General features: G+C 36.8%; 1 protein-coding gene and 1 pseudogene across 1 annotated transcript; one reads left to right on the top strand and one right to left on the bottom strand.

The window, feature by feature from the left end:
- Nucleotides 307-1,404, bottom strand: LOC109823356 (annotated as a pseudogene).
- Nucleotides 1,566-10,385, top strand: LOC109823986 (nuclear pore complex protein NUP54). The gene is made up of 9 exons (XM_020390474.1): nt 1,566-2,196; nt 6,335-6,388; nt 6,496-6,555; nt 6,685-6,795; nt 9,150-9,215; nt 9,283-9,369; nt 9,458-9,559; nt 9,646-9,789; nt 9,866-10,385. Exons 1-9 carry the CDS (start codon nt 1,774-1,776, stop codon nt 10,028-10,030), a joined length of 1,212 nt encoding a protein of 403 aa, XP_020246063.1. The 5' UTR covers nt 1,566-1,773; the 3' UTR covers nt 10,031-10,385.

Genomic DNA, 27,615 nt, shown 5'->3' with positions numbered 1-27,615 from the left:
AAAATACTCAGTTGACGGCTAGTTAGCATTTTCCTCAAAAATTACAGGATAAAATAAGAATTCAACACCAATAATAAAAAAAAGAGCACGAGAACTTTCAATAATCTCAATCTCCATCATCAAATTTGCGCAACAATTAGATCCAATTCATCTATCATCATAAAAAGTTATCATTAATATTGAACGTCCCATGTACCCAGTGATCACTTTACAAACTCTTAAAACCTCCTCTCTGCTCCCCCCATCAACACCAAACAAAATAAATATTTTTTTAAAAAAGGAACACATTGAAAAAAAAGCCCTGACCTCAATCTCTCCCGTCATTCACCTTCGCAGTCCCCTTTCCCGCCACCGCCGCCTTCGGCGCCGCCGCTGGGGTCTCTAAAAAAGTCGCAGAGCTCAACTCCATCTGCGCGATCCTCACCGCCCCAATCAATCTCTCGGGCAGCTCCTCCTCCTCCTGCGCCTCCACAACAAACCTCATATCGATCATGACCGCCTTCACGTACCCAAGAGCCAGATGCAACACCGCATTCGCTATCGCCGAGCTCCCAATGTCGACATCAATCTCCAGATAGTTCTCCCCTGTGGTAGCGACACGTCAGCGCCTTCCCCAACAAACAAGCAGCATAGTTCCCCACCGCCGCCTTCACAATCCACGACCCCTTGACGATCTTGTTCACGATCTTAAACCTAGAATTGCGAAACACGTCGTCGCCGTTGACGAAGCGGTAGAGGAGGGATCCAGGCGAGATGGGCTGGTAGGGAGGCGAGACCTTGTCGGCAGTCGTCGGTCGGCGGTGGAGGAAGAGGGAATGAGAAAATAGCTAGGGTTTCGAAAATTGTGATCAGAAGGGGGTTTTAAATTGGGAAGGGTAATTTGAGAATGACTTTATTGGGTAGTGGGTTTGGGGGTTACTTGCACTTATTTTTAAGTATTAGGGCTTGGGGGTTATGGTTTTGGGGCTAGGGAGGAGGATGCATAGCCCAAAATTTTTTAGTTCCTCCAAGCAATTTTCCCTAAAAGAAATCACCATCAGTTTGTGTGAGCTATTTTTTTTAGAATACCGGAGATACCCTCTCACTTGGAAGGAAAAAGAAAAAAAACCAAGGAAATGCCTTCATGCTTCGAAAAAGGCTATAGAATTTTTCTAGCACTGGAGAATAGAATATGCAAACACCCTCGCACTTAGAAAAATTTGAAAAAATAATAATCTAAAAAATTTGAAAAAAATAATAATCTAAGGGGCCGGTTATTCTCTTGATATCTTGACTATAACACTTCTGCAATATGTTTTGAGCTACATAAGAGGAGTAATAAAATGTCAAAACTTCCCCTTGTTATTACAAGGCGCATTGTACTGAAGGTTCTGATAGGATCTTTGCTCCATAGGACAGTAACATGGTGTGCTAAATGATTTTTTTTTTAATTATAAATACCGAAATAAATTATTGCAACTTTACATGCGGTGTCTAGTAGTATTATGCAAATTGAAGATATCCATGGGGCAAACCAGAAAAAAAAAACAATTTTCTCTATTAAAATTAGACCTTCCTTCCAAAAATTCCAAAAGCCCCTTCGAACTGAAAACGGGGGAAGCAGTAAAAAGACCCGGCTTAAAAGCCCCAAATCCACATCCCTCCTCCTCGACGGCGAGCTAAACCGTAACCCTAAACACTGATCCCCTCAGAATCGCAGTCATAAAGTATGAAATGTTCGAAACTCCGTCCTAAACCCTAATCCTCTCAAAATCGCAACCAGAGATCATCACGATGTTCGGAGCCCCGACCTCAACCCCAGCCTTCGGCACTCCATCGTCAACCCCCTCCTTGTTCGGAACTCCGTCATCGACGCCGGCGTTCGGGACTCCATCACCGACGCCGGCGTTCGGAGCTCCGTCATCTACGCCGGCGTTCGGAACTCCGTCATCTACGCCGGCGTTCGGAGCTCCGTCGTCGACGCCGGCGTTCGGAACTCCATCATCGACGCCGGCGTTTGGGACGCCTTCAGCCTTGGCGTTTTCGAGTAACCTATTTCAGCCTCAGCAACAGCAGCAGCAGCAGCAGAGTCCTTTTGGGGGATTTGGTCAGCCACAGGCAACACCACCTTCGATGTTCAATGTTCAGCCTCAGATCACGACTCAGATGGCGCCTGTGGCCCCGATTTCGCTCTCGCTTGCGGATCGGGATATCCAGGTTTCCTTAAACCCTAACCCTAGTTATGGAACATTGATTATTTAATGCTTTTTGTGGTTATTTGAAGTGAAGTCTCTGGTTGTTGAGTAAAGAGCATCCTGAAACCCTAATTAATTGTACTAAATTAGTGTTGTTTTACTTAATCCTGAACCATAGTGAACTAGTGTTGAGAATGGGTGTGGGTAAGTGGGTGGATGAGGGCTTGATTAATTCTGTGAAATGCTGCATACAATTGATGCTGGTGCTGATAAAATTCAGCTCTGCTGCTGGGTTTTCATAATGCTGGCTTGTAATTGATACTCAGTTGATTTGTTTGCATATTTTTAGTTGAAGTGCTAATTGCGCATGCCAATGGAGTTATTATTTTATAAAAGGTAAAAGGTGAAAACACTAGCCAATCAGATATTATCATGTGGATGAACTGAAAGCAGTCTTAACCACCTGACTTTTTGCTGTGTATCCTTCTCTATGAGAGACGTGGTCAACTAAGTACCTGCATATCAAATGAGAGCAAATTCAAATGAAAAAAAAAATCTTCAGATATTCTTATCTATTTCTGTGTGAATGTGCATACTTGGGGTTAAATGAAGTTAACAACAATGGCAAAGACAAAGAAAGCGAAGAATAACTAAGCAAGATCATGGAAAACAAAGCAAAATGACAAATTGTTTTTTGGTTTTTTGCAGCTTAAGCGGAAAAACCGTGAAGTCAAATTTGATTTTTTATTTTCAATAGAAATTCAGATTCAAAAAAATCATGAAAAATATGAAAATTATAAAACAAGCACAATGGAGGAAAACAAATTCTACACAAGCATGAACTAGATATGTACTTAGGTTCAATCATGCAATGGCCAATATTAAAAAATATTCTACGTACAAATTATAATGGGACAAACTAACATGTAGTGGACTATCTACATCAAACAATCGACAAGTTAGTGACCTAAATTTAAATTATCAAATGGAATAAAATGCAATCACCATTAGTTGTTGCTCCAAGTTTCTTTCAAACTTCAGGTAGAATCCTCTTGTGAAATGGGAAAAAAAACTATGCAAACATCTACAGTCAAAGGCAATGTTATCTCAGGCGCAACGAGGCATGCGCCTCGGACACTGGGTGCTTCGAGGCGTTGGAAATGCGTCGTGCATGAGGTAAGGGGCACATCACATATAAACGAGGTATGCACATCGTTGCACCTCGATGCTCCTCATTGTGTCTTGCACTTCGATGCGCCTTAGTTCGCCTCACTATTTTGTATCGTTCTCTAATTATTTCTACATCTTATTCCTCCAGTCTTGTCTTACCTTTTCTTTTGCCTTTGTTTTCTCATTCCTTCCCCCCATATTATTATCTACTCTATCATTTTTTTCTCATTTTCTCTTATTTCTATCTTGTGAGTTACTACTATGTTTGGAAAACCAAAGTATTGATTAAGAAATCACAAAATACTACTCCGAATATTATAACATCAGTTATTAATAATGTTGGTATATCAATGTATGATTTTATAGAAATGTTCTTTGAATATTTCAACATGATTAATTACTTAAAAGATGGAAGGATTGAGTTGAATTGACATTAACATTATTTTAAATGGTGCTATGATTATGAACTAAGACCCTACTTTGCGATTTGATATGTGAGATTATTATCTTGGCAAATTATTTCTATAAAAAATCATAAACATGTTGCTTGTTTGATGTGGTATATTATCAAATAATTTTGGTTGTGATATGCGCCTCACTTCATTGAGGAGCATGCATCGCGTTGCACCTTGCGCATGATGCGCGTAAGGGGATTTTGCACCCCGCATTGCGCCTTGTGCCTTGATAATACTGGTTGAAGGTATCATGAACTACACAAACAAAAATTATAGGGGAATAAAAAACATACATTTTAATCAAGAAAACAGTTAATTGCACTAGTCTTTTTAGTTTCAATCCCTCGTAGTAGAAAAACGCGCAATAAAAAATATTTGATAAGTAGTTACATAACTATTGATAATGTATTATCGACAATATTAGAAATATCGAATGACCAAAATTCATATCGGATTGTTGAAATCAGGTATATGTAAAAAAATATCGGGGTGTCATCAGATGATGTTCATATGTAACATTACATTGTAGTATATAATCAAAACATATTTAATGTATTCAAAACATAAGAAATTGTATCATGAATAATGATATACGATGTTTAGAGACATTAGATACTGGTAGAGGTCTGAGAGAGGGAGGGGGGAGAGAGAAGACATGAACAAGGGAGAGATAGGAAGATAGACAAAGAAGGGAGAGACACGTTGAGAGAGAGAGAGATAGGAGAGGCAGAGGGGTTTGAGGAGGAGCTAAGACAGAGGAGAACTGAAGAAGAGAAAGAGAGCGTGGAGAGAGATAAGAGAGATTCATACTTGAGATTGCCTAGCATTTTTTAGCTTGAGTGCTGAACGAAGATGGATGAGAAATATTAGATTGACTAGGGATTTAGGGCATTAGGGTTTGGGAATTTATTAAGTTTTCGGGTCTGGTGGGAACCAAAACCAAACCCAAACATAGTAACCCTTTTCATTTAGATATTAGCCAATTTCAGCTGATATTTCCTCAACAAAATACGGTCGATATTTCCGATATATCGAAAAGAGGTAAAAATCAAAAAAGATATTTTTTTTCATAAACATCGTATAGGAGAGGCATCAAAACCGATATGTTGGCAGATATAGTTATATATCGGCCGATATTTGATACACAGACTACTGATCAATCATATTTTGACATAGAGACAACATCTTCCAGCTCTGTCTACACATCTATTTGTCTTTGTTGGCTGTTAGAAGACATTCGTACCAACTGCTTTAGAAACAATACTTAATGAGATGTTGACTGTGGATTTGGTTAAAACAAAATGATGATTATAATATGGTGCAGTAAAACTCATAAAGAAAATATCTTACACTATTTCCCATCCTAGTGTGACCGGATGATTGGATAGAAAATATTAAGAACTTGGGGGATTACAAATATTTACTATCAGGACATTGACTCTCAAGTGGACAAAGACACTTTGAAAGCAACCAAATCCATACACATTTGTGGCTTTACTATTTAAGAGAAAAATCTTAAACAAGCCTAACTCTAGGAGAATCATAGTATGCTTTGCCGGACATTTAGAAATCACTTGGATACCACATATTCTCAAGGGTACCTCTAGTAGAAATCTCTTGTCTTCCAGATTGTCATCAAATGAGAAAAAAATTGTGATACTACTTGGATCGAGATTTGGTGCAACAATTTCCAGTATTTGATCTTAAGGTAAATTCAAATTTAAGGGGGTCGAAATGATGACATTCTATTTAGTTGAATTGTTTAGTTGAATACCTTGTTTAGTTGAACTGTTTCTTGTATTTCTGCAACCTATTTAGTTGTACATTGCAAATTTTGTTTGTAAATTTAGATGTGGCTCTTTTGTAAGAGGTCCAAAGTGCTAAACAATCCCTCAGGTAGACGATTTTATGTAGAAAAAAGATTGCGATGACGCGTCTAAACAAACTGATGGTGATCATAATTGCCTGACTTTTTGTGAGTTGTTGGCGTATCCTTCTCTATGAAAGGCAGATCAGGTAAACACAAATTCAAATAACTCCTCTTAAAACATTCCTCTCCCTAAATACATGTTTAGACAAATTTGCAACCACGGCGAATGGACATCACAAGTGTAGCAATTTGCTGTTCCAATCGTCACAATTAATTGTTGAAGTCCTAGCCTTTGTTGATAGAACTCTAATTATATTCCTCAATTGATTATAGAACTCTAGCTTCTTATAAACTTTTTAAGGAAGGCTCTGATTTTGGATGAGCCTTTCCTTATCCTTGTTGTGTTGCTTGTCAGGTGAGTACTCTTTTTTTCCTTGTGTGTGAATAAATAGTAGCTTTCTTGCCGAAGACCATTAAATCTTACTACTTGAAATAGCCCTAAGGCCCATAACCCTAGCCCTCGGTGAAATCGTATCCATAGACTCTAAAATGGACCAGACTGTATCACTAATCTAGTTTTAGGAAGAAAAAATAGCTTTCTTGCAAAGTTGGAGAAATATAACATATATGAATATTTCTTATTTTATGTTATTTTTGTTGGTTAGGCTATTATAGATGCTTACAAGGAAGAGCCTGCCAACCAGAAGTACGCATACAGGGTCCGTCTTCCTCCCCTGCTTTTGATATTTCAAATCAAGGAATTTCCATCCATCTGTTCGAGTTACCTGGATTTATTAAATAACGTTTCATTTTTGGTTTTCTGTAGCATCTGTTGTTCAGTGTGATAGATCCAGCGGCTAGGGTGAAGCCTGTTGGAGCATCGGATGTAAGTCCTTCTCCCTTTACTTTGTTTTGAAAATATAAAATTTTAAATTAATGTGTTAGGTTTAAGGTAACTTTGGATTGCTAGAGTTTGCGGCTCCCATGACATTTCATAGTATGGTCGGTGTTGCAGATAATGTGGGCAGAGGCAATGGGGAAGCTGGAAGGGATGGGGAGTGCAGATAGGGAGAGGCTATGGCCTCAGCTTGTACAGGGATTCAAAGATCTGTCAAATCGGCTAAAGGTACTGATTGTTTTGATTAATATATATTTACTTATATTTTCTGAATATTTTTTGAAAGTCATTTTGTTACTACGTGAAATAAACAAGTGAATCATATATAGGCCTATTATGCTCATTATTATTATCCTCATGATTGGCGTTTTTAATGTTGCATATACGTATCTTATTGGCTATTGCTACCATAATAATTATTAAGACTTAACCTGGCAAGATGAGGGAAACTATGGACACAATCTAAAGTGACTAACCTGTTAGTTATTGAACTAACAATGGTTAGTCCTTGCTCATCCCATAGGCTACAGTTATACATTAGTTTTAGCTTACATGTTGAATTCCAAGTTATGTTGAATTTCAGCGAACTTGCAAACACAGAAATATTATATGTAATTCCTTATTGATGCATCTTCAACTTGCTTTTTTGTGATTTTCAGAGCTAAGATAATTGTTTGTTTGGGTGATCTTTAAGCTTGTTGGCATTTAAACTATCTAAATTTTAGTGCAATACCTTCACTTATTTCCTTTGGCCTGAAAGTTGGCAGCAACTAATGATAGGTTGTCATATTGACCGACTGTGGCTTTTAGAGCTGATATCTCTTTTCGAGTTGTTGATTCTTTGAGTCTTCATATCCAACAAGGGAAATAACTTAAATGATGACGACGACGATGATGATGATAATGATGCTGATGATAATAATGATTATCATGACACCTGTTTTCTTCTTTGGTGGAGTTTGAAAATTAAGCAGTTTCGCACCTGGCAATCTTGATTCTGTTTGGAGCATCTTGGATGCAAGTAATATATAGGGCATTAACTACAAGTGAACCTACTATCCTATTACTTCTTGATAAACTGGAAATCTTCCACCTCCAAGTGGAGATTTGAAATCTTCCATGCCAACCCATTTACACATACTGGTAGAAGCCTCTAATGTCGAGGTAATCTTTCAGTAATCTGTATTCCGTTCTTTTGATTAGCCTTGAGAACAAGGTTATATTGACCATTACCTATATGATGCAACTTTGATAAGCAACCTCATAAAGTAGGCTTCTGTTTGCTTGAGGATTTAAACATGACTGCTTTGTTGAATCAACCAATGCCATATAATTAGAGAACTTGATGAAGTGGCTATTGCAGCATCCAAGAGATAACTGGATCTAGATTAAGAAGTACTATCTGATTATGCTTGTTAACTAAGAAGCTTCTGATAATTGGATGCAAAGTAGTTCGTTAGAGAGATAACGATGATAATGTGGATTTGGACCTATTGCAGCATCCAAGAGATAACTGGATCTAGATTAAGAAGTACTATCTGATTATGCTTGTTAGATAACTGGATCTAGATTAAGAAGTACTATCTGATTATGCTTGTTAACTAAGAAACTGCTGATAATTGGATGCAAAGTAGTTCGTTAGAGATATGACGATGATAATGTGGATTTGGACTAAGGAGGCTTAGGAATGAAATGAACTAATTTTGGATAGCCTTAGTGAAGTTAGGTAATGTAGACATTTTGGCAAGCACCATGGATAGAAATAGCCTTTTACAAGCATCACGCAAGGCCACTAGAATGGACTGTAGATATTTGGATAGAAGCTGTAGAAGGATCTGCTCACCAATATGTTTGTGGTTGATCCTTCTTATGATACAATCTGCATCCTTCAGGCCTGGGAATCATCTACATTCTGCAAACTGGTTCCATGTTGTTTGAAAGTGTGAAAGGTGATGCATCCCCACTGTCATTCAAGTTTTGCTTCTGTATAAGGCTACAACATTCTCTTAGCCACATTGAAGTGCCAAGTCTCTCGGAGGTTTCTCTTTTACAGAGGAATTTATCCATATTGTATGAGAGAAATTATAAGAAATTTGAACTTTAAGATGGTATCTGTTTAAAACGTCAAGTTGAACTATTCAATCTCATAAAAATACAATATTTTTCTCATCAGCACATTTGTATAGTCAGCTAATTAACTAGGAGCATTTTGCTGCTTTGTCCTTCATATTTTAATGGTATCAAAGTCTGCCTACTGTCAATATGCCAAATAGCTATTTTCTTTTTGGAATTAAAGCCATATAGCATTGGAGTGTACTCGAGTTACTTGTGCTTTGACATTTAGGTTTTACATCGTTCCTATAGACATAACACATCGACAGTTTGATGCGTCAGCTTGTTCCCTTCCTCCTTTGTACGAAGTTACTTGCTAGGTTAATGATTGCATTATCCTGTGACCATCATTTGAAGGCTTAGTTGAATTTTAGCACAACGACCATAACTCTATTATAGTTCAACCTTCTTATTAAAAAAAAGGGTTTGCCATGGTTTCATCTTATTGTGTAACATTTCTGCTACTGCAGATTCAGGATGAGACCATAGCGTCTGATGAGGAAAGATTGCGCGGGGTACAAAATTACGTCAAGCAGGTCTTTTCCCTCTTCTCTACCATGTCCACATGACTAGTGCATTTGCCTAAGATTATTTTACATTCAGCTTCAAAGACACTTGCAAGCAGTCACCCTTCCTTCCATCCAGAGGAAGAAACACAAAGAGCAAGAGCTTCAAAGGCGCCTCCTAAGGGTGAGAATACTCCGTGTTACTTTCAATTTGTGGTTTAGCCTGTCATATTAATATCTGACTTGATCTTACGTACATTGCTTCCAAAAAGGTGATGAGAATAGTGGAGGCCTTAGAAGGTAAGGGTATCCGCGTGCCATTAATGAAAGGTGAAGTTGAGTTATTACAAAAGCTGTCTACAATAGCAAGACAGGTTGGTTTTCTCCAATTTTCCTCTATTGCATAATAACTCTTTTGATACCATCTTAAATGAAACTAAGGTTCCCATATGAATTCCAGCTGAAAGGGCCAACAGTAGAATTACCGAAGAGAGTTCATAACCTGCTTGCTATAACTCGGGTCAACCCCAATGTGGGTGTTGGTTTGACCTATCTTCCAGCATCAGCTAGAATACATGAAGAGAGCCTCACTGAGATGCAAGAGGTGCGCAAACGTCCATTTTTCTTCATGCTATCATTTGTTTCAACCTATTCCAATCGATATGTATTCGTTTCTGCAGGTGCTGCAACAAGAAGTAGAAGCAATTTCTAGGCTGGGAAATGTATTAAAGAAGGATATCAGGGACATGGAAATAATCATGTCGGAAGATACAGACATGATAGAGGATGGAGTTGAAAGGCAAACACTGAAGAGGTTACAAACACATTCAATTCTTAACATCTAATAACACAGTTTTCCCCCATATGTGTTTGCCTCCGACATAAACAGATTGAATTGACATCAGAACCCTGATTGACTTTTAGATGTTTTAAATACTGTGTACATTTAGCTTTGTATACCATTTCTCTCACGTGACGATTATGAGTAAGAGATGTTTGGAGAGGCAGTCGGTATGAATTTTACTTTCGATAAATGTGATGTGAAAGTACTTTGCATCATTTTCAGGTCAGAATGTTTGCTAGCTAAGATCTAAAGTCGAAGTCAAAATTTGATGGAAATTGTACTCGACTCTTGCATTCCTTTGGACATGATAAATATTGTACTGTTATTTCAAACGTAGCTTGGTTCAGGTAGGGGCACCTCTAATGTGTAGATGCCCATTATTTCATGAAATTGCAGGGAGGTCACTTGTAACTTTTATGTGAAGCTTTAACATGTGCAGTATCAAGTTATTATTGTAGTCTCTCTTTTGTGGCAAACTAGATTTTATGCACGTGCATTGCACGTGGTTAAATATTATGATTATGTATTTTTTGTTTATTTTCTTACTAAAATTTGTTTCTTGGTTACTCCTTGATAATTTTTGCTCACTTTGGTTAAATATTTTTAGTTTATTTTCTTACTAAAATATATTCCTTGATTATACTTTGATTATTTATTTATTTGATATTTGTTTGAATAAGTTACATCCAGTTTAAATTTTTATGTTATTAGTTGAATTGCCAGGAGATAAATATAATCTAATGCCAATTGAAATTTTTATTTCATTTGAACATGCATGAAACCGAGCTTGATCTAAGGAAGTAGTTGAGAAAGTAAAAACACTTGAAAAAATAACATTATAGAAGGAAGATGAGTAATAAAGCCAACAAGCTAAGATGATTGATTTAAAGTGAGATGAAATGATAGAAAATAGTTAATAAAAAAATCATAAATTAATGATTAATGTTAACTCTAGTATACTTTTATATGATAAAAACAACCACATATGCATATGAAAGTACTAAAAATAGTTTATGAAAATCCATTCTAAAGATTCTTAATTTTATTAAAAAAATAAAACTATTCTATAACAATTCACAAAACATTATCTTTTGTTGCTTCTATTTAATTTTTTATTGAGTCGAGATTAACATTCTTCATATTTATCTTTTTCCTGGGTAATTCTAGAGTAGTGTCTTCATCATCTACATCGATTGTGATATGAGACTGGAGCATGTTATCTTTTCTTTTGCTCATTCATCTTTTGTCTTCTCATCTAAATTCACAAAAAAGTTGAATATATTTCTTATGTTCAACACAAACTTCTGTCAATACGGACTTTGATTTTTTTCCTATTTCAATAAGAATAAATGTTAATTTCATATATATAAACTTTTTATGCTTTTAATTTATTACTTAAATAAGGTTAGGAGTTATCTATTTTTTCTCTGCAATGAATTATTCTGTTGTGCATCTAATAAGAATTTCTGATGTGTCATAATGTTACTTTTGCTCTTTCTGTGTCATTTTCTATGAGGATCTGAACTAAATACATTATATTTTTCATTATCAATTTGCTTTAGATTATAATATTAATATTTAATTTTGATATATTTATTTCATGAAGAAGGGGTATCACTTAATCTTGGTACTATATCATCGACGATTCTTTAACATTTATCATCTGGACACTTATTATTAACATCTCTTTCCACTTTCTTGTTGCAGCCTTTGCAAACATAGAACTACTGTTCAACTATATTATAAATGGTAGTTATCGTTGCCTTAAATGTGTGATATTGTGTCTGTATATTGATAAATTATTCTTAGGTTTAATTGTATGAATTTTAGAGTAGGTTTTCTAAGATCATCTGTATATTGATAAATTATTCTTAGGTTTAATTGTATGAATTTTAGAGTAGGTTTTCTAAGATCATACCTCTTTCGAATGTTTAATTGTATGAATTTTAGAGTAGGTTTTCTAAGATCATACCTCTTTCGAATGTTATAATGGTTGTATGTATTAGTAATTTGAATATCTCCTGCATTTATAAAGAGCCTTAATGGAGATGCTTTTGTCTTAGCAGCTTACTCTAAAAGAGCGCTGCATATTAGCTTTGAAATGTAATATTTTTCTTTACAGTGTTATATGGATGTTTGTTTGGTTTACTTACTATTCCCTTATTTCTTTAGTAAGTTATATCGTATATTTGGATTGATATACAGTATTCACGCAATTTACGATGACATGCATATCTTCTCTATAAATTTAAGATAGATATAATGTGAATTTTATATTTAGTGGCCTTTAATAAGAATTTTAGTAATGAAATATAATATCTTCATATTTAGAGATCTTAAATTCTAATAGTGTTATTATATCTTGATCGTGTCTTTAGGAACTGAACATTTGTTAGTAGTCATACCCTTAAATAAAGTCACATGCATGATTTTATAAGAAACATAAAAAGGACGATTTTATATTTTTTGTTTACGCAGAGTCATGACATAGTAATTTTTTTATCTTCCATGAAGAATATTTCTTTGATTGAAACAAAGTTGTTCAATATATTCTTCAAGGGCTATTCAGTCGGTGTTTCTTTGATAAATATAATTTATGTTAGTGTTAATTGAACTGATTCATGGACGTTTTGAATTCTATTTGAAATGAAAACCGCTTGATTTTTTTGAAGGATATATCTAAATTTTCTAATAGTTCTCCATACATAAAGCTTTATAATTTTTTACCATATAAATATTATTACCATTAGAGATTATAATCAATTAATGTTAAACTATTATATTATAGTCTTTTATTAGTTTTTTTGCAATTTAGTCTTCTATTAATTAATTAATTAATTAATGATACTTATGTATTTTTGCTGCTCTAATATATAGGTAAAATTATATGCAATTACTTTAATTTATACAATAACATTAATTTTTAATCTATCATATGTATTTTTTAAATTTTTATCCTTTAACTGAATATTTTTAATCTGTTATTATTACTATTTTTTTTACTAATATCAACTTAACTACTTTCAGATTTTGAAAAGGGATAGTAAACCTTAAATTATAAGTTATATTTATATATCTTAATGAAAGAATATCACACAATTACTCTTTTCTTTGCCAAGTTCTAAATTTTTAGCTTTTTATTTTGTGTAATTATCACACAATTACTCTTTTCTTTGCCAAGTTCTAAATTTTTAGCTTTTTATTTTGTGTAATTTTAAACATTTGAGAGTATTTTGTCTAATTTTTAAATTTTTTTGTTTTTTGTAATGCTTCATGTAATAAACTGATACTACTGAGATATTTCATATATTTTATTAATCTTATTTAAATTGTTGAGGTATAGATAGTTCATGGAGTATTAGGATAGGATACAAGTATGATTAGGATATATTATAATTTAAATTAAATATTTAAAATAATATAGGGTAATTTTGACTATGGAAAGATTTTCCCGAACTCGTGCTTTTAAAGAGATTTTTATTTTCCTTAATTTTTTTTTATAAATTTGAGATTTACTTTTGTCTCTTTAATTTGTTTGGTGGATTTTGTAAATATCACATCCATATTATGTACATTTGTAGGTCTACGTTGTTTCTGAGTTTGACCTTTGGGGTAGACATTATTTGTCTTATTAATTTATTTGGTTTTTGCATATACGCTTTTTATTTTGTAGACATTTGTAAATTTGGTATTTAATTATTTTATTTAGATTTATATTTCAATTTAAACTATATCCTTATCTTTATACTATGTATATCCAAACAAAATTCATCAATTTATCAACTTACTCTTACTTAATGGAGCATTATATTTGAATTTTAAGGGTATTTTTATCTACCAAAAGATTTTTTCGAACTCGTGCTTTTAAAGAGAGTTTGATTAACCGATCTTGAGCGAGGGGGATGCTCAGTGTGTTTGGCAACATACTTATTAACACACTTTTTGTGTTTGCAACGTACTTATTAAGTCGCATTTTATACGTACAAGTAGGCCTGTCTAAAAAGCCCGCCGGCTCGGCCGGACCGCGCCGTTGTGGCAATAAATGGACGGGCCGGGCCGGCCCGGTCATAACGGCCAAAAATGGTCTTTTGACCGTTTTGTCCCTAAAAACGGTCAAAAAACGGCTATTTTGTGAGGTTATTTTGGTCATTTGTTTAGGGGTCTGGCTCTATAAATAGAGGGGGTTTTCATTTGTTTTCTTCACACCAAAACTCATCTACTTCTTTCTTATACTCTTATACTCTATTATACTATTATATTCTCTTATACAATCTTATACTCTCTTATACTTTCTAATCCTTTCATCAAATGGCTTCTGGATCTGATTATGAAGAGCAAAACCAATCTCCCGATCTTAAAATGAGTCCTCCAATTAGGTCTACTCCTACCGATGTTAATCCCGAATCCGGTGGCGACGAATCTGCACCAAGAGCTCCTAAAAGGCCAAGATCCGATGTGTGGAAATTTTACGAGAAGATCGACGTCACCAAGAATGAACACGGTAGGATCCTCACCCAGAAGGCTATGTGTGCATTGTGCAGCAAGATTTTTTAAGCTCATTATAAGAGCGGCACCAACCACCTCAAACGCCATTTAGATAAACACAACAAATGCCAGACTCCTCAAGGTGATATCCGACAATCTATGATTTCTCAATCCTCCTCTTCTGGTAGTCTCAGTAGTTGAAACTATGACGCTGCCAGAGCTAGGAAATGCATAATCAGGTTTATCATTCTTAAAAACATTCATTTTAAATTAGTAGAAGATGATGAATTTAAAGATAAGTTTAGAGATGCTTTTTATCCTGCATTTAAAAAATTTCTCGTCAAACCTGTCAACGTGATATTTTAAAATATTATCAGGAGGAACAAGGAAAAATAATTTCTTACTTTAAAAATTTGAACTGTAAATTTTCTTTAACTTATGATATTTGGACATCTAGAGCACAAACTGGATATTTATGTATCATAGCATACATGATTGATGAAAATTGGCAAATGTTTAAAAGTGTTGTTTCTTTTATTGCAATAGAAGAGTCACATACTGGTATTAATGTTGCAAATTTAATAATTGAAGAACTTATGAAATTAGAAATTTCAGAAAGAATATTCTCTCTTTCACTAGATAATGCAAGTAATAACAATGTAGCTGTTGATTTTATCAGATTAACTCTGTCATTTTCATGTCATGGTGATCTTTTTCATATTAGGTGTATCTGTCATATTTTAAATTTAATTATTCAAAGTGTATTTACTAAAATTAAACTCATGATAGAAAAGGTTAGAACAACTGCTTATATGCATAATGCTTCTAAACAAAGACTTAAAAGATGGAAACAATTTTGTAAAAGAAAAAAATATAAAGCCCAGACTAATTCCAAAAGATGTTAACCATAGGTGGAATTTCACCTATGCAATGTTAAGTGTAGCAATAGAATATAAAGACATTATAACTAATTTTATAAATTATTATGCTTCTAGTTTTAGTTCCCGTAGCACTTATGGAATAGCTGAAGATGAATGGACAATTATATGTAATTTAAATAAAATATTACAAGTTTTTAATGATGCTACAATGTTATTATCTAGCTATTATTATCCAACCATTACTTTAGCTGCTTTACAAATTTTAAATATTCAAATTTTTTTTGGGAAATATCGTATGGATGATACTTTTGGACCTATGATTTTTCAAATGGAGAGCAAATTTAATAAGTACTTTAGACCTATTCCTCATATTTTTGGTTTGGGGGTTCTTATTGATCCATGCTTGAAGGATATTGGCCTTCGAAGTTTGTTACAATCCTTGTATGGTAATCAGATTATAGACTTAGATGATAGATCTACCCTTACTGCTACTACTCATCATTTAGCTATTAGAAATTATTTTCAAATTTTATATGATGAGTATGCAGCTAGACATGATGTAGCTACACAACAGTCTACAGCTTCGGTTTCTTCGAGCTCATCCCGAGGTAAAAGTGTAAGTTTTGATAGGTATGCAATGGTAGCTGAGCTAACTGGTGGATCTGGACTTGGATCGTCATCATTGGAGGTTTCTGAAATAGATGAATATTTATCTGATTCTTTAGTTAAATGTCAAGGAAATGCTTTAGATATTTTACAATGGTGGAAAGTATATGGATCCGTTTCATATCCTATACTTTCCACCATGGTTCGTGACTTACTAACAGTGCAGGTTTCGACGGTAGCTTTGGAATCCACCTTCAGCACAGCAGGACAATTGATCGACGACCACAGGACATGCTTAGATCCGTATACTGTACAAGCGGTGATGTGCTTACAAGATTGGTGGAGGTACAAGAAGCGAACATAAGGCATCGATCGGATGGCTGGAATTGAAGATAAATTTAAAGAATTGGGACTAGCAGATAGATATAATGAATAAATAATATTCATTAAATTGTAATTTTTATATCTTAGCTTAAAATTTGTAAAGAATTATTTTGAAAATAGTTACAAATGATAGTGATATAGGTGAGTAGGTGCCAACCTAGTTGGGATGTACTTATCTATTGTGATGCGTTGAATTCCAAAATAAATTTATACTTGTAATTTGTAAATGATTTATTAATTATTAATAAAGAATTTATTTTTATAATTTTTTATTTATAATTTATGTCATTTTAAGTGATTAATAAAATTATTGTTTTTTATTAATTTTTTTTGTATAATTTAAATTTTAAATAGAATAAAAAAAATAAACCGGGCAGGTCCGGAACCCGGTCCGGGGTACCCGGGTCCGGGCCCGGGCTCTTGTTTTGCCCGGGCCCGGGCCAAACAAGTGTCTTTTTTTACTTATAAGTTACCAAGATCATGTTTGATGAGAGTTCACATATCTACTTATTTAACTTGTACTTTCTCCTACTAAGTAGTTTACTGATAGGCAAAATCTGCAAGCGCACAGACTCGTTGTAGCTATCAAGGTCGATCCCACAGGGACTAGGGTTAATTACCAAATTTTACGTTATTAGACTAGCTAAACTAATGAGTAAATTAGAAGAGATTTAATAAAAGAAATAAAATAAATAACTAATCGGATGGAATTCAATATAATGAAGGACTAGGATTGGGTTATCACCACAACTTAGGTGTTCAATGATGAATTATTTCAATTCTTGGTGTTAGTTTAATCTAGAAATGGTGAATTAGCCTAAATTAATCTAAAGCCTATTTTAAGGTCTAAAGATCGTGCCTAATCAATCTCAATTAACCTACTTTCGTGGAATCAAGATTAAATTAAACCCATTAAGCTTTATGCTAATCCAAATCAAATCCCCAAGGAATCTAGCCTACTTTCGTGGTTCGAGCTCCCTGCTTAATTTCTAGAGATCCGGTATTAATCTTCACCTTTCAGTCCTTCAATTAATTACCTATGATTGCTAATACGGTGATCAAGCGAATCAACAAAATTAAAACACAAGAAATTAAGTTTAAAGATCTAAACTTTCACCAAGAACATATATTAATTCATCATCAATCACCAAAAAGTTGGGTTCTTTCCCAACCCTAGACAAGAAATCTACTCACACATGATTGGAATAAGAGAAGACATCAAATAATTATGCAAATCAATCATAAGAAGAAATAAATCAAAGAGAGGAAAGAATTAACCCGTCTTTCAATTGAAATCTTCAAAATAAGAACTTGCAATCCAATCTTCTACAAGAGATTAATGTCTTCCTTCAATACTTGAACCCTAGAATAGTTGCTAGTTGATGGCTAAAAGAACATAACAAAAGATATCCAAAACCCTAAGTCAAAACATCTATTTATATGTCTCCAAAAATCTGGAAAATAACTAATTCCCGCGCCACCGGTGTGGTCTGCACCACACCAGGGTGTGGTAGGGGCTGTTTTGCTGATTTTGTGCTTGTTTCTTCAGTTTTCGGTATTTTGGCTATAACTTTTGCGTCCGACCTCGGAATGAGGTGATTCAAGTTGCATTGGAATCCTGTTGAAGAGATCTACAACTTTCATCTTTTGAGTTTTTCTTGATTCAAACTGCATCATGGTAGAAATTCCAGTTCTTCATATTCGTGCATCCATTTTCTTCACGAACCATGCCTTTGAAATGTTGTTGTTGCTTCAAACTCTTGTAAAACTTCCAATGATCATCAAATCTTTCAATCTTGAGCCAATACCTACATATAAGAACACAAACAACAGCAGTATCCTCGATCTAAACACGAAATATGCATTAAACAATCGTAAATCATGCTTAAAACACACTAAGATAATGCATATTTTACGTGTTTATCATTTACTTATTAACGCCAAAAGGTCATTATACCTCCATATATACCTGTTTATAAATCCTGTAGCCTAATCTACTATTGTTAATTAATTAGATAATTAATAAAATAATGTTATTTTTTGTTTTTGTAACTAATTAATTAATTAATTCATAAATATTATGTATTTAATTATTTAAAAATTTTTATACGGAAAACTTGTGCCCAGGCTTTGAGAATCTCATATGCCTAACCCCATATTTGAACTTTTTCGGTATGTGATTAGGCCCTGATATTGGGTTTATCATGTGATTAGGCCCCGCCAAACTCAACAACATACATTTCATATATTGTATTTGTTGTGCGCGTCGCGGAAGCGTGAAAACCAAACGGGCGTGCTTCGAGAACCAAATCAAACAAACGTCGAGATAAATGCCAAACAAATCAAAACAACGGCACAAATCCAAACACAATAGTTTTACGTGGTTCGGCAATTGCCTACGTCCACGGGGCAAGAAGGGGATGAGGTTTTCACTAATAGAGAAAGAGTACAAACTGAGATTACAAATCACTCGAAGGAACAAACTAATCTCACCAACAAGCTCTTAATCTCTCCAAACAAAACCCTAAACAAATAGCTCAGAAAATACATCTTTTCTGTGCTCCAAATATCCCTAATTTTTCTTCTCCACCAATTTTCTCTTCCAATTGTTCCATATATATAGAAATCCTAAAATCATAAACATACTAGGAATTCTAAACAAAAACCAAATCAAATTAGGAATCCTAATAACCTATTACCAAAATAGATTAGGAATCCTAATAACCTCATGTTACCAAAATAGACTAGGAATCCTAATAACCTCATGTTACCAAAATAGATTAGGAATTCTCTATCCAACAATTCTCCAACTCGGCGAAGTTTTCCCAAAACTGAGCCGACACCGACCAAACCAAATGTCTCACTTGTTGCGTCCAATACGAAGTGAAACGATCCACAACAACAGACTCAATCCATAACAAGTCAAGACCTAAATGGGAGTGCGAACACTCACCCAAACGTTGGTATCTACTCACCAAATCGGCTGCATCAAAACTAACTGCCTACGTATCCTCCTGCCCAAGGAATCAAGCATTCACGTAGTTCACCCAAATGGCCTCCAAAGGCCTCAATCCACTAGAAGAGTTCGCAACCCTTCTCCAATATCACGATTAAGTCTGCGGCTGATAGCACCTCCAATGGCTCCAAACTGAAATAATCCAAACATCTCCACCTGAGATGAACCAATGGCCATATCTAGACTACATCCATCAGCTGTACTCAAATCAATCAACCTATCATCTGCATCCAAATCAACACGATTCCCAATCTGTGTCACATCAGCTGGAATCCCAAATGATGTAGTATGATCTGGAGTTTCCACCCAACGTGGGATGTCCCAAAGATCTGATCACCACTCTCTACCTGCCGAGAGTCAAACGTGACATACCTGCTCAGAACAAAGTCAGAAGCCAATACCTGATAATCAAACACGCCTCTGAATCTCAAATGTTCTATCGGATCAAATCTCACATCTACGATGTGACTGAGTGCTGGGTAGCCAAACATCCGACGCAACCCAAAGTTTGAAGCAGCTCCACCAGATCCCATATCTATACATGCAGCAGTTGGCAACCTGTACATGAGACGGCCCAAACATGTCGTAGCCTGCACACCAATGCCAATGCTCGACATAAAACGCCGATCCTCCTCCAGAAAGGAACAGCTACCCAAATCTGCCATCTCGCCTTGTCGCCTCAAAGTTTCCACACCAATGAAGTGTCTCAAACTGCCATGAGCTCGGCACAAATACAGTAGGTCCCTCGTGTACCTCCTTCTACAACCAGAATGAAGTACCTTCACCTTACTCCCAATACACTTCTTCAACTGTTGTTGACTACTAGGACTTCAAAACCAACGGGATTTGGTTGCAACCCACAAATGCCTAGTATAATCCCCAACATAGGAAACCAAAATACCAATTTACCTTCCAATGATGCCTCCTTGGAAGGCCCCTAAATGCCTGAATGAACACCAAATAGAAGACCCTTCAATCATCAAATAGAAGTGCCAAACTCCATCTCGGTCTCCTTGCTCATACCAACGTGCTCAAAAGGACTTCAATATGCAGGTCAAGGGCACTTCTCAATAATCCAATGCACCGTATCAATAAACAAATAACCCAGCCTCAAATCCTTCTATCTCGGCCAACTATCTCAAAGCACCAACAAATGAAGAATAGATCCAAACTGATAAAGGAGAGAATTTTACCTCCAAATGAAACCTTAACAAGAGTCTCCAAACGATCTCACCCCGCACGACGACAACGAGATCCACAAATAGGAAAAATCTCACCTTTATCTCCAAACGAAGCCCTCGAAGAGCCTCAAAAGAGATCTACTCCTTCAAATAGCCCAAGCACCAACAAACCAATGCGGAATAAACGAAGAATAGATCCAAACTAAAAAAGATAGAGTCTTTACCAAAAAGATTCCACCTTTCTCATCAAAGGAAGCCCTAGCCGAACTTCCAAATTGATCTACTCCTCCAACTAAGACAAAACCCTAGATCTGAAATCTGGAGCTCTGATACCATTTGTTGTGCGCGTCGCGGAAGCGTGACAACCAAACGGGCGTGCTTCGAGAACCAAATCAAACAAACGTCGAGATAAAGGCCAAACAAATCAAAACAACGGCACAAATCCAAACACAATAGTTTTACGTGGTTCGACAATTGCCTACGTCCACGGGGCAAGAAGGGGATGGGGTTTTCACTAATAGAAAAAGAGTACAAACTGAGATTATAAATCACTCGAAGGAACAAACTAATCTCACCAATAAGCTCTTAATCTCTCCAAACAAAACCCTAAACAAATAGCTCAGAAAATACCTCTTTTCTGTGCTCCAAATATCCCTAATTTTTCTTCTCCACCAATTTTCTCTTCCAATTGTTCCATATATATAGAAATCCAAAAAATATAAACATACTAGGAATTCTAAACCAAAACCAAATCAAATTAGGAATCCTAATAACCTATTACCAAAATAGATTAGGAATCCTAATAACTTCATGTTACCAAAATAGACTAGGAATCCTAATAACCTCATGTTACCAAAATAGATTAGGAATTCTCTATCCAACAGTATTTTCCGAAAATCCCAAACTGCACCTCTTTTCAGAGACGAAACATCTTCCATTAATCCTTCATCCCCCTCCTTTGCTCCTGTTCGCCGAGCTCACCAGAATCTCCCCTCTCCGTCTCTCCATAGAGCTCAAAAATTTCCACCTTCCTGCCACAGCAATACCAAGCTTTCCTTGATGTTCGTGCAGCGAACTATCTTTGCATGTCTCAGGGAATGTTCGTGTGAATTCTAAGTTTTTCTTGCTATAATGCCTATTAGGTATACAAATTCCACCACGTAATCTCGTAGTCAAATTTTGGATTTTTGCCGAGCTTCGCTGAAGAATTATCCTCGTGTGAACTTCGACGTATGCACCTAAAATTATACTTGCAAAAAGGCCGTCTTTGATCTGTGCAGATGTGTCCATCGGGTGCATATTTTTTTGAAGTTTGCTAGAATTTGGACGCTAACACAAGTACTAGCAGAATTTGAAAAAAAAAAAATCAAACAAACATTGTTTAATTTCTTTGTTATCCATGTTCTAAATGCCATTGATCGTTTCGTGTCCATATTAGTTGGTCATGAATATATATTTATGGGAACATATCTGGTTTGGATTATTTGGCGGCATCCCTACTATTACTAAGAGAAATGGAGCTCCTTGTTAGGTTCAAAGAGTGGTTCAATAAAGCGAGTACGAAGTTTTCACAATTTTTTTCCCAATAAAGCAAGAAAATTTCATTTCGACTCTAATACATGACTTATTATTTTTTCTTTTGGTCAATTATTGATCTGTTTGATTCATTGAATTATTTGTTACGGACGTAATTAGCTTTACTGCATTCATGATGTTAGTTGCGAGGGTCTTTTACCTTGCTCCGTGTATCCTCATCTGCAAGTTCCCTTCCTTTTTCTTGTTGTAGGGTGCAGATTTCCAAGGTGCCGCTGATCGTGTACTTTCGTTCGATGAATCATCACAGGTGAGCGAAGGCCTTTCAATCTTGCCGGTTTTATCATGACTTATTTATTTATTAATATAACACAAAAAAAACTATATTGCTACGGATGCTTCAAGGTTTTCTAGACAGTCTTTGATTAGCTTAGTTAGACGCCAAAAAAAAAAAAAAAAAAAAAAAAGCTTAGTTAGACGCCAAAAAAAAAAAAAAAAACTATAGCTTGATTTATAGTGTATCATCAACATATTATAATGATAGAATTTCAAACATATTATCAGCTCGGTGTATATAGACATAACGATCTTTATCTATCACCCGAGAGCCATAACCTAGTATGGTTCGATAGAAAGAAAAATACCACACCCTAGAAGATGGTTTCAAGCCATGGATAGGTCTTTTCAACTTCCACACATTGTGTTCAAGTCCTTTGGTAATGAAACCAGTAAGCTGATCCATATAGATCTTTTCTTCCAGCTCTCCATAAAGAAAATCTATCTTGACATCCTTCTAGACTAGCTGAAGATCCATTTTTGCTACAAGAGTCAATATCACGCGAATAGAGTCGATTCTCACCATTGGAGAACATATCTGTTGTAGGTTGTAAACGATGATTCTGAATTTGTATTGATTGAATTGTGTATTACAAACTAGAAATCTCTTGTACATAGAAGAAGAGAGAATTGACTTGATCTCTCTTTCGTTTAACGTGGGATCTTTGAGGCAAAAGAATGCTTTGCTCGATGCTTGAGTCGAGTTTACTTCCCGTTGACGATTCGAACAAGACTATGAACAAACTTCCTCGCGTGGTAGAAGTTTTGTCGGAGTTCGAGTACCCGAGCTAGAATGCTTGAAGGTCGAGTGCACAATTCTCTCAATGCTTCCTCCTTCCTTTTGGTAGCCATTAGTGGCTATTTATAGAGGAGAATGGTGTGTAACCATATCCTAGGAACGTGGTGCTACAGATGTATCTTTTCTATGCTTCGGGAGCTTTGTGATCCTCATGGGAGCTTGAGGATAGATGACTTTTCTCATGGTAGCTTGAGAATAGAGGCGTGGGTGGAGCCGTTGGTGGCGGTGAAAGAAGTCAAAAGGAGTAAAACAGGGAAAATCAGGGAACTGGAGTTCAGATGCTGGTCGGTCGACCGCATGCTCAGCACCGGTTGACCGGATTCGTGCACACTACAGGGTGAGGATTCGTGCGCTCTGGCTGGTCGACCGCGACACACTTGGCAGTCGACCGGATGTGGTTCCGACAACAAGGTTAAAAACCCTTTCTTTGTCCGGTCAACCGAACCAAGCAGGCCGCTTGACCGGATCGGGTTTTCTGAGTTGTCTGGGACTATTTTTGACGCGTTTTCCTGGTTTGTTTGGACTTGTTTATTTACAAGATTGTCATCCACGTTATTAGGGATATAAATAGGATTGTTTTAGGTTTTATAGGAATCGGATTGTATTCAAAGATAATAGAGAGATTGTTCTTTATTCTAGTGAGATTGTGAGAGAGAGATTTGTAATATTTATTACTCATAATCTAAAAAAGGTATTTTCCTTCGCCAACTGAATTGTTCTTGTGCTTTCTATTATTTTATTCTCAACCCATCTTTGATAATTCCGTGATCAAAGATGCTCGCATGGCGAATTGTATCAAGTTGCTATCAGAGTGATCTGATCCTGTGAAGGGGGATCCTGTGTATGATCCTTACTCGATCGTAGTACAAGAAGCTAGGCGAGATTCTTATTTTCTTGGAAGAAATCCAGAAATTAAGGAAGAAGAAGATGACAGAAAGTGACAATTCAATAAGGCTTGATGCGTTGGAGAAACAGATCAAAACAATCGGGTCGACTCTCACACAACTCGTCGATTTCATCCATGGAGGGAACAAAAAGGGCGAATCTTCTTCGAAGTCCAAGAAGAAACATGTAGAGTCCGATGGAGAGAGTGAAGATTTTGACTCCGACAAGGAGGTCGAGACCGTCAAGACTACTCCACATCAAGGGGGTAAGGGTCAAGACTACTCCACATCAAGGGGGTAAGGGTCCTTACCAAAATCTGAAGATTGATTTCAGAGTAGAAATTCCTGTTTTTGATGGGAGTGTGAACGTCGAAAGACTTGATGATTGGATCGAGCATATGGAGACTTATTTTACTCTTTATGACTACTCGTCAAAAGATAAGATCATTTTTGTGACATTGAAGCTTTCAGGGTACACGTTGACGTGGTGGAAATCTTATTACAAGTAAAAGAAGAAGGCGGTGTTGTGGAACAAGTTCAAGGAGCTACTGAAGAAGCAATTATACCCGGTGAGATTTCTTAAAGAGCGTTGGTACAAGTGGTACGGCTTACGCCAAAGATTCAACCAGACCGTTCAAGAATACACAACGAAGTTCCAGCAACAAGCGATGGTCCTCAACATTGCAACGAATGAATACTCGGTTTTTATGAAGTATATAGCGGGACTGAATGAATACATCCGGAAAGAGATGAAGCTGTTCACGGTCGAGTCCATTGTAGAAGTGAGTGAGAAGGCTATTGCCATTGAGGGCAAGCAGAAGAAGGGCAACGAGACGAAGGGAGATTCCAATCAAGCTGGAGGCAAGTCTAGTGGCTCTCAACTTAAGGAAGAGAAGAATGATGATCCAGGGAAGACATGATTGACTTGTAATCACTGCAAGCAGATATGACATGTGGCTGATCGGTGCTGGGAGAAGTATCCTCATTTGAAGCCGAAGGGGTTGAAGAAGAATGAGGAGAAAACGGCATACGTGATAGCACAGGGTCCGAAGGAAGTTCTCGGGATAACATAGCCCAACAACAGCCTTAACCTTATGGCAGGGAAGCAGGCCGTGAATGAAGATGAAGACCTCATGGAGCAGCTCTTTGTTCTTAAGTTACAGGTGAAGACTAGCTTGGTCGATGCCATCATTGATCCAGGAAGCCAGAAGAATTTGATATCCGAGGTCTTGGTTCAGAAGCTGGGATTGAAGACGGTAAAACATCTGAAGCCCTATCCTTTAGGATGGATTCATAAGGAGGTAGGATTGAGTGTGATCAACCAATGCACTTTTAGATTTGCACCCCACGAGTTATATATTGACAAGGTAACGTGTGACGTTATTCCGTTGGATGTTTGCCAGTTTATACTAGGCAATCCCTATTTATGGGATAAGTACGCAGTCTACAATAAGCGGGCCCAGAAGTATACGTTCACCAAGGATGGCGAGCAGTTCATATTTCGTTCGGCATCTCTTCCATAGGAGACTAGCTTAGTGACGGTGACTCAGGCGAAGAGGCTAGTTAATGTAAGTAAGAAGTTTGTATTGTTATTCATTAGACCTTATGAGGAACAGCTGAGTAGGATATGCCTGACCACCTTGAGCAAGCTTCAGGAGGAAGATCTTGACAGGCTGAAAGCCAAGTATGCAGACTTGTTTTCAAAGATCACGGGACTACCACTACAATGGGGTGTGGAGCATGAGATTATACTGACAGGCGAGAGTTCCTTTCCGAATATAGATCTATACCGCATATCTGTACAAGAGTCCGAGGAGATAAAGGAGCAGGTTCAGGAGCTTCTAGAGATAGGAGTGATAGTGTCGAGTTGTTCACCTTACGGGTCGCCAGTGTTGTTGGTGCCCAAGAAGGATGGAGGCTGGCACATGTGTGTGGATTACCGGGTTCTCAACAAGATAACAACCATGAATCGTTACCCACTACCACAGATCGATGATCTTATGGACCAGTTAGAGGGAGCGAGATTTTTCAAGAAGTTGGATCTGAAGTCTGGTTATCGTCAGGTGAGGATTCGGAAGGATGACACTTAGAAGACTGCGTTCAAGACCAAGCAGGGTCTGTTCTAGTGGATGGTGATGTCGTTTGGATTATGCAACGCTCCGGCAACTTTTATGAGACTCATGAATGATTTGTTATGACCTTTTATAGAGGATTTTTTGTGATAGTTTACCTCGATGATATCTTGGTGTACAGCAGGACCTATGAGGAGCATATTGTTCATGTTGAGAAGGTGTTTGAAGTGTTGCAGAATGGACAGCTGAAGCTCAATAGGAACAAGTGCGAAATTTTTAAGGACGAGTTGGTGTATCTCGGCTTCATCGTAGGGAAGGGTCAGCGGAGAATAGATCCAGACAAGGTGGTGGTGATCACGAAGTGGCCGACTTCTAGGATAGTGACAGAGGTGATAATCTTCATGGGGGTTTGCCAGTATTTGCGCAAGCTCATTCAACAATTTTTGACTTATACGACACCTTTACATAGCCTTACGAATGCGAAGGTTCAGTTCGAGTAGGGGAGGACGCATGAGGAGGCTTTTCAGTTGCTGAAGAGGAAGATCTCAGAGGCACCAGTGTTGGCGTTGCTTAATTTACAGAGGACCTTCGAGGTAGAGACCGACGCTTCTAGCTATGCTATGGGCGCTGTGTTGATACAAGATGGGAAACCGATGGAGAACCATTCTGAGATGCTCACGGGTGCTATTCAGAACTACTCTACCTATGACAAGGAGTTTTATGCACTTTATTAGGCGATCAATCATTGGAGGATGTATTTGTTGGGTAAGGAGGTGGTTGTGCAATCGGATCACAAGCTATTAGAGTTCCTACATGCCTAGACGAAGCTGCAGTAGGCACATCACATGAAGTGGATGTCCTATTTGATGGCGTTTAATATCATCATTAGGTACAAGAAGGGGGACTAACAAGTTGACCGATATGTTATCTCAACCGCCAGTGAGGGATTTATTGGTGGCGACGCGTATTTAGCCCTTGGTTCCTTTAGAGTATGTGTAGATGTACACATCCAGTAAAGACTTCAGTAATGTATTCGAGCAAGTGAAGGCTGGTTGAAGGGGGGAGTACGAGCTTGGAGAGGATGGTTTGTTTTATCGTGGGATATTTCTTTGTATTCCGGAGGATGGTGATAGGTTGTAGTGGATTAGAGAGGCACATACATCACGTGTGCAAGGTCATTTTGGGATCCAGGAGATCCTTCTCAATCTACGACGCCATATCTTTTGGCCGAAGATGCTAGAGGATGTTACTAAGTACGTTGGAGGGTGTAAGCTATGTTGCATTTCAAAACCTTCTAAAAGGAAGCAGGGATTGTACCTACTATTACCAGTGCCTTCTAGACCGTGGGAGAGCATCTCTATGGATTTCTTAGGAGGGTTGCTAACGACCAAGCGTGAGTATGACTATTT

Source organism: Asparagus officinalis, chromosome 9, assembly GCF_001876935.1.
Source record: "Asparagus officinalis chromosome 9, Aspof.V1, whole genome shotgun sequence".
Taxonomy (NCBI): Eukaryota; Viridiplantae; Streptophyta; class Magnoliopsida; order Asparagales; family Asparagaceae; genus Asparagus; species Asparagus officinalis.
Note: the sequence above shows the minus strand (reverse complement) of the source record. Positions and strands in the feature narration are given on the sequence as shown.

Excerpts from the sequence above, each read along its gene's own strand:
- LOC109823986 (XM_020390474.1), top strand. The coding sequence starts at position 1,774 with ATGTTCGGAGCCCCGACCTCAACCCCAGCCTTCGGCACTCCATCGTCA. Across the intron at positions 6,556-6,684 it reads AGCCTGTTGGAGCATCGGAT|ATAATGTGGGCAGAGGCAAT; the intron begins GTAAGTCCTTCT and ends TCGGTGTTGCAG. Across the intron at positions 9,370-9,457 it reads TTCAAAGGCGCCTCCTAAGG|GTGATGAGAATAGTGGAGGC; the intron begins GTGAGAATACTC and ends GCTTCCAAAAAG.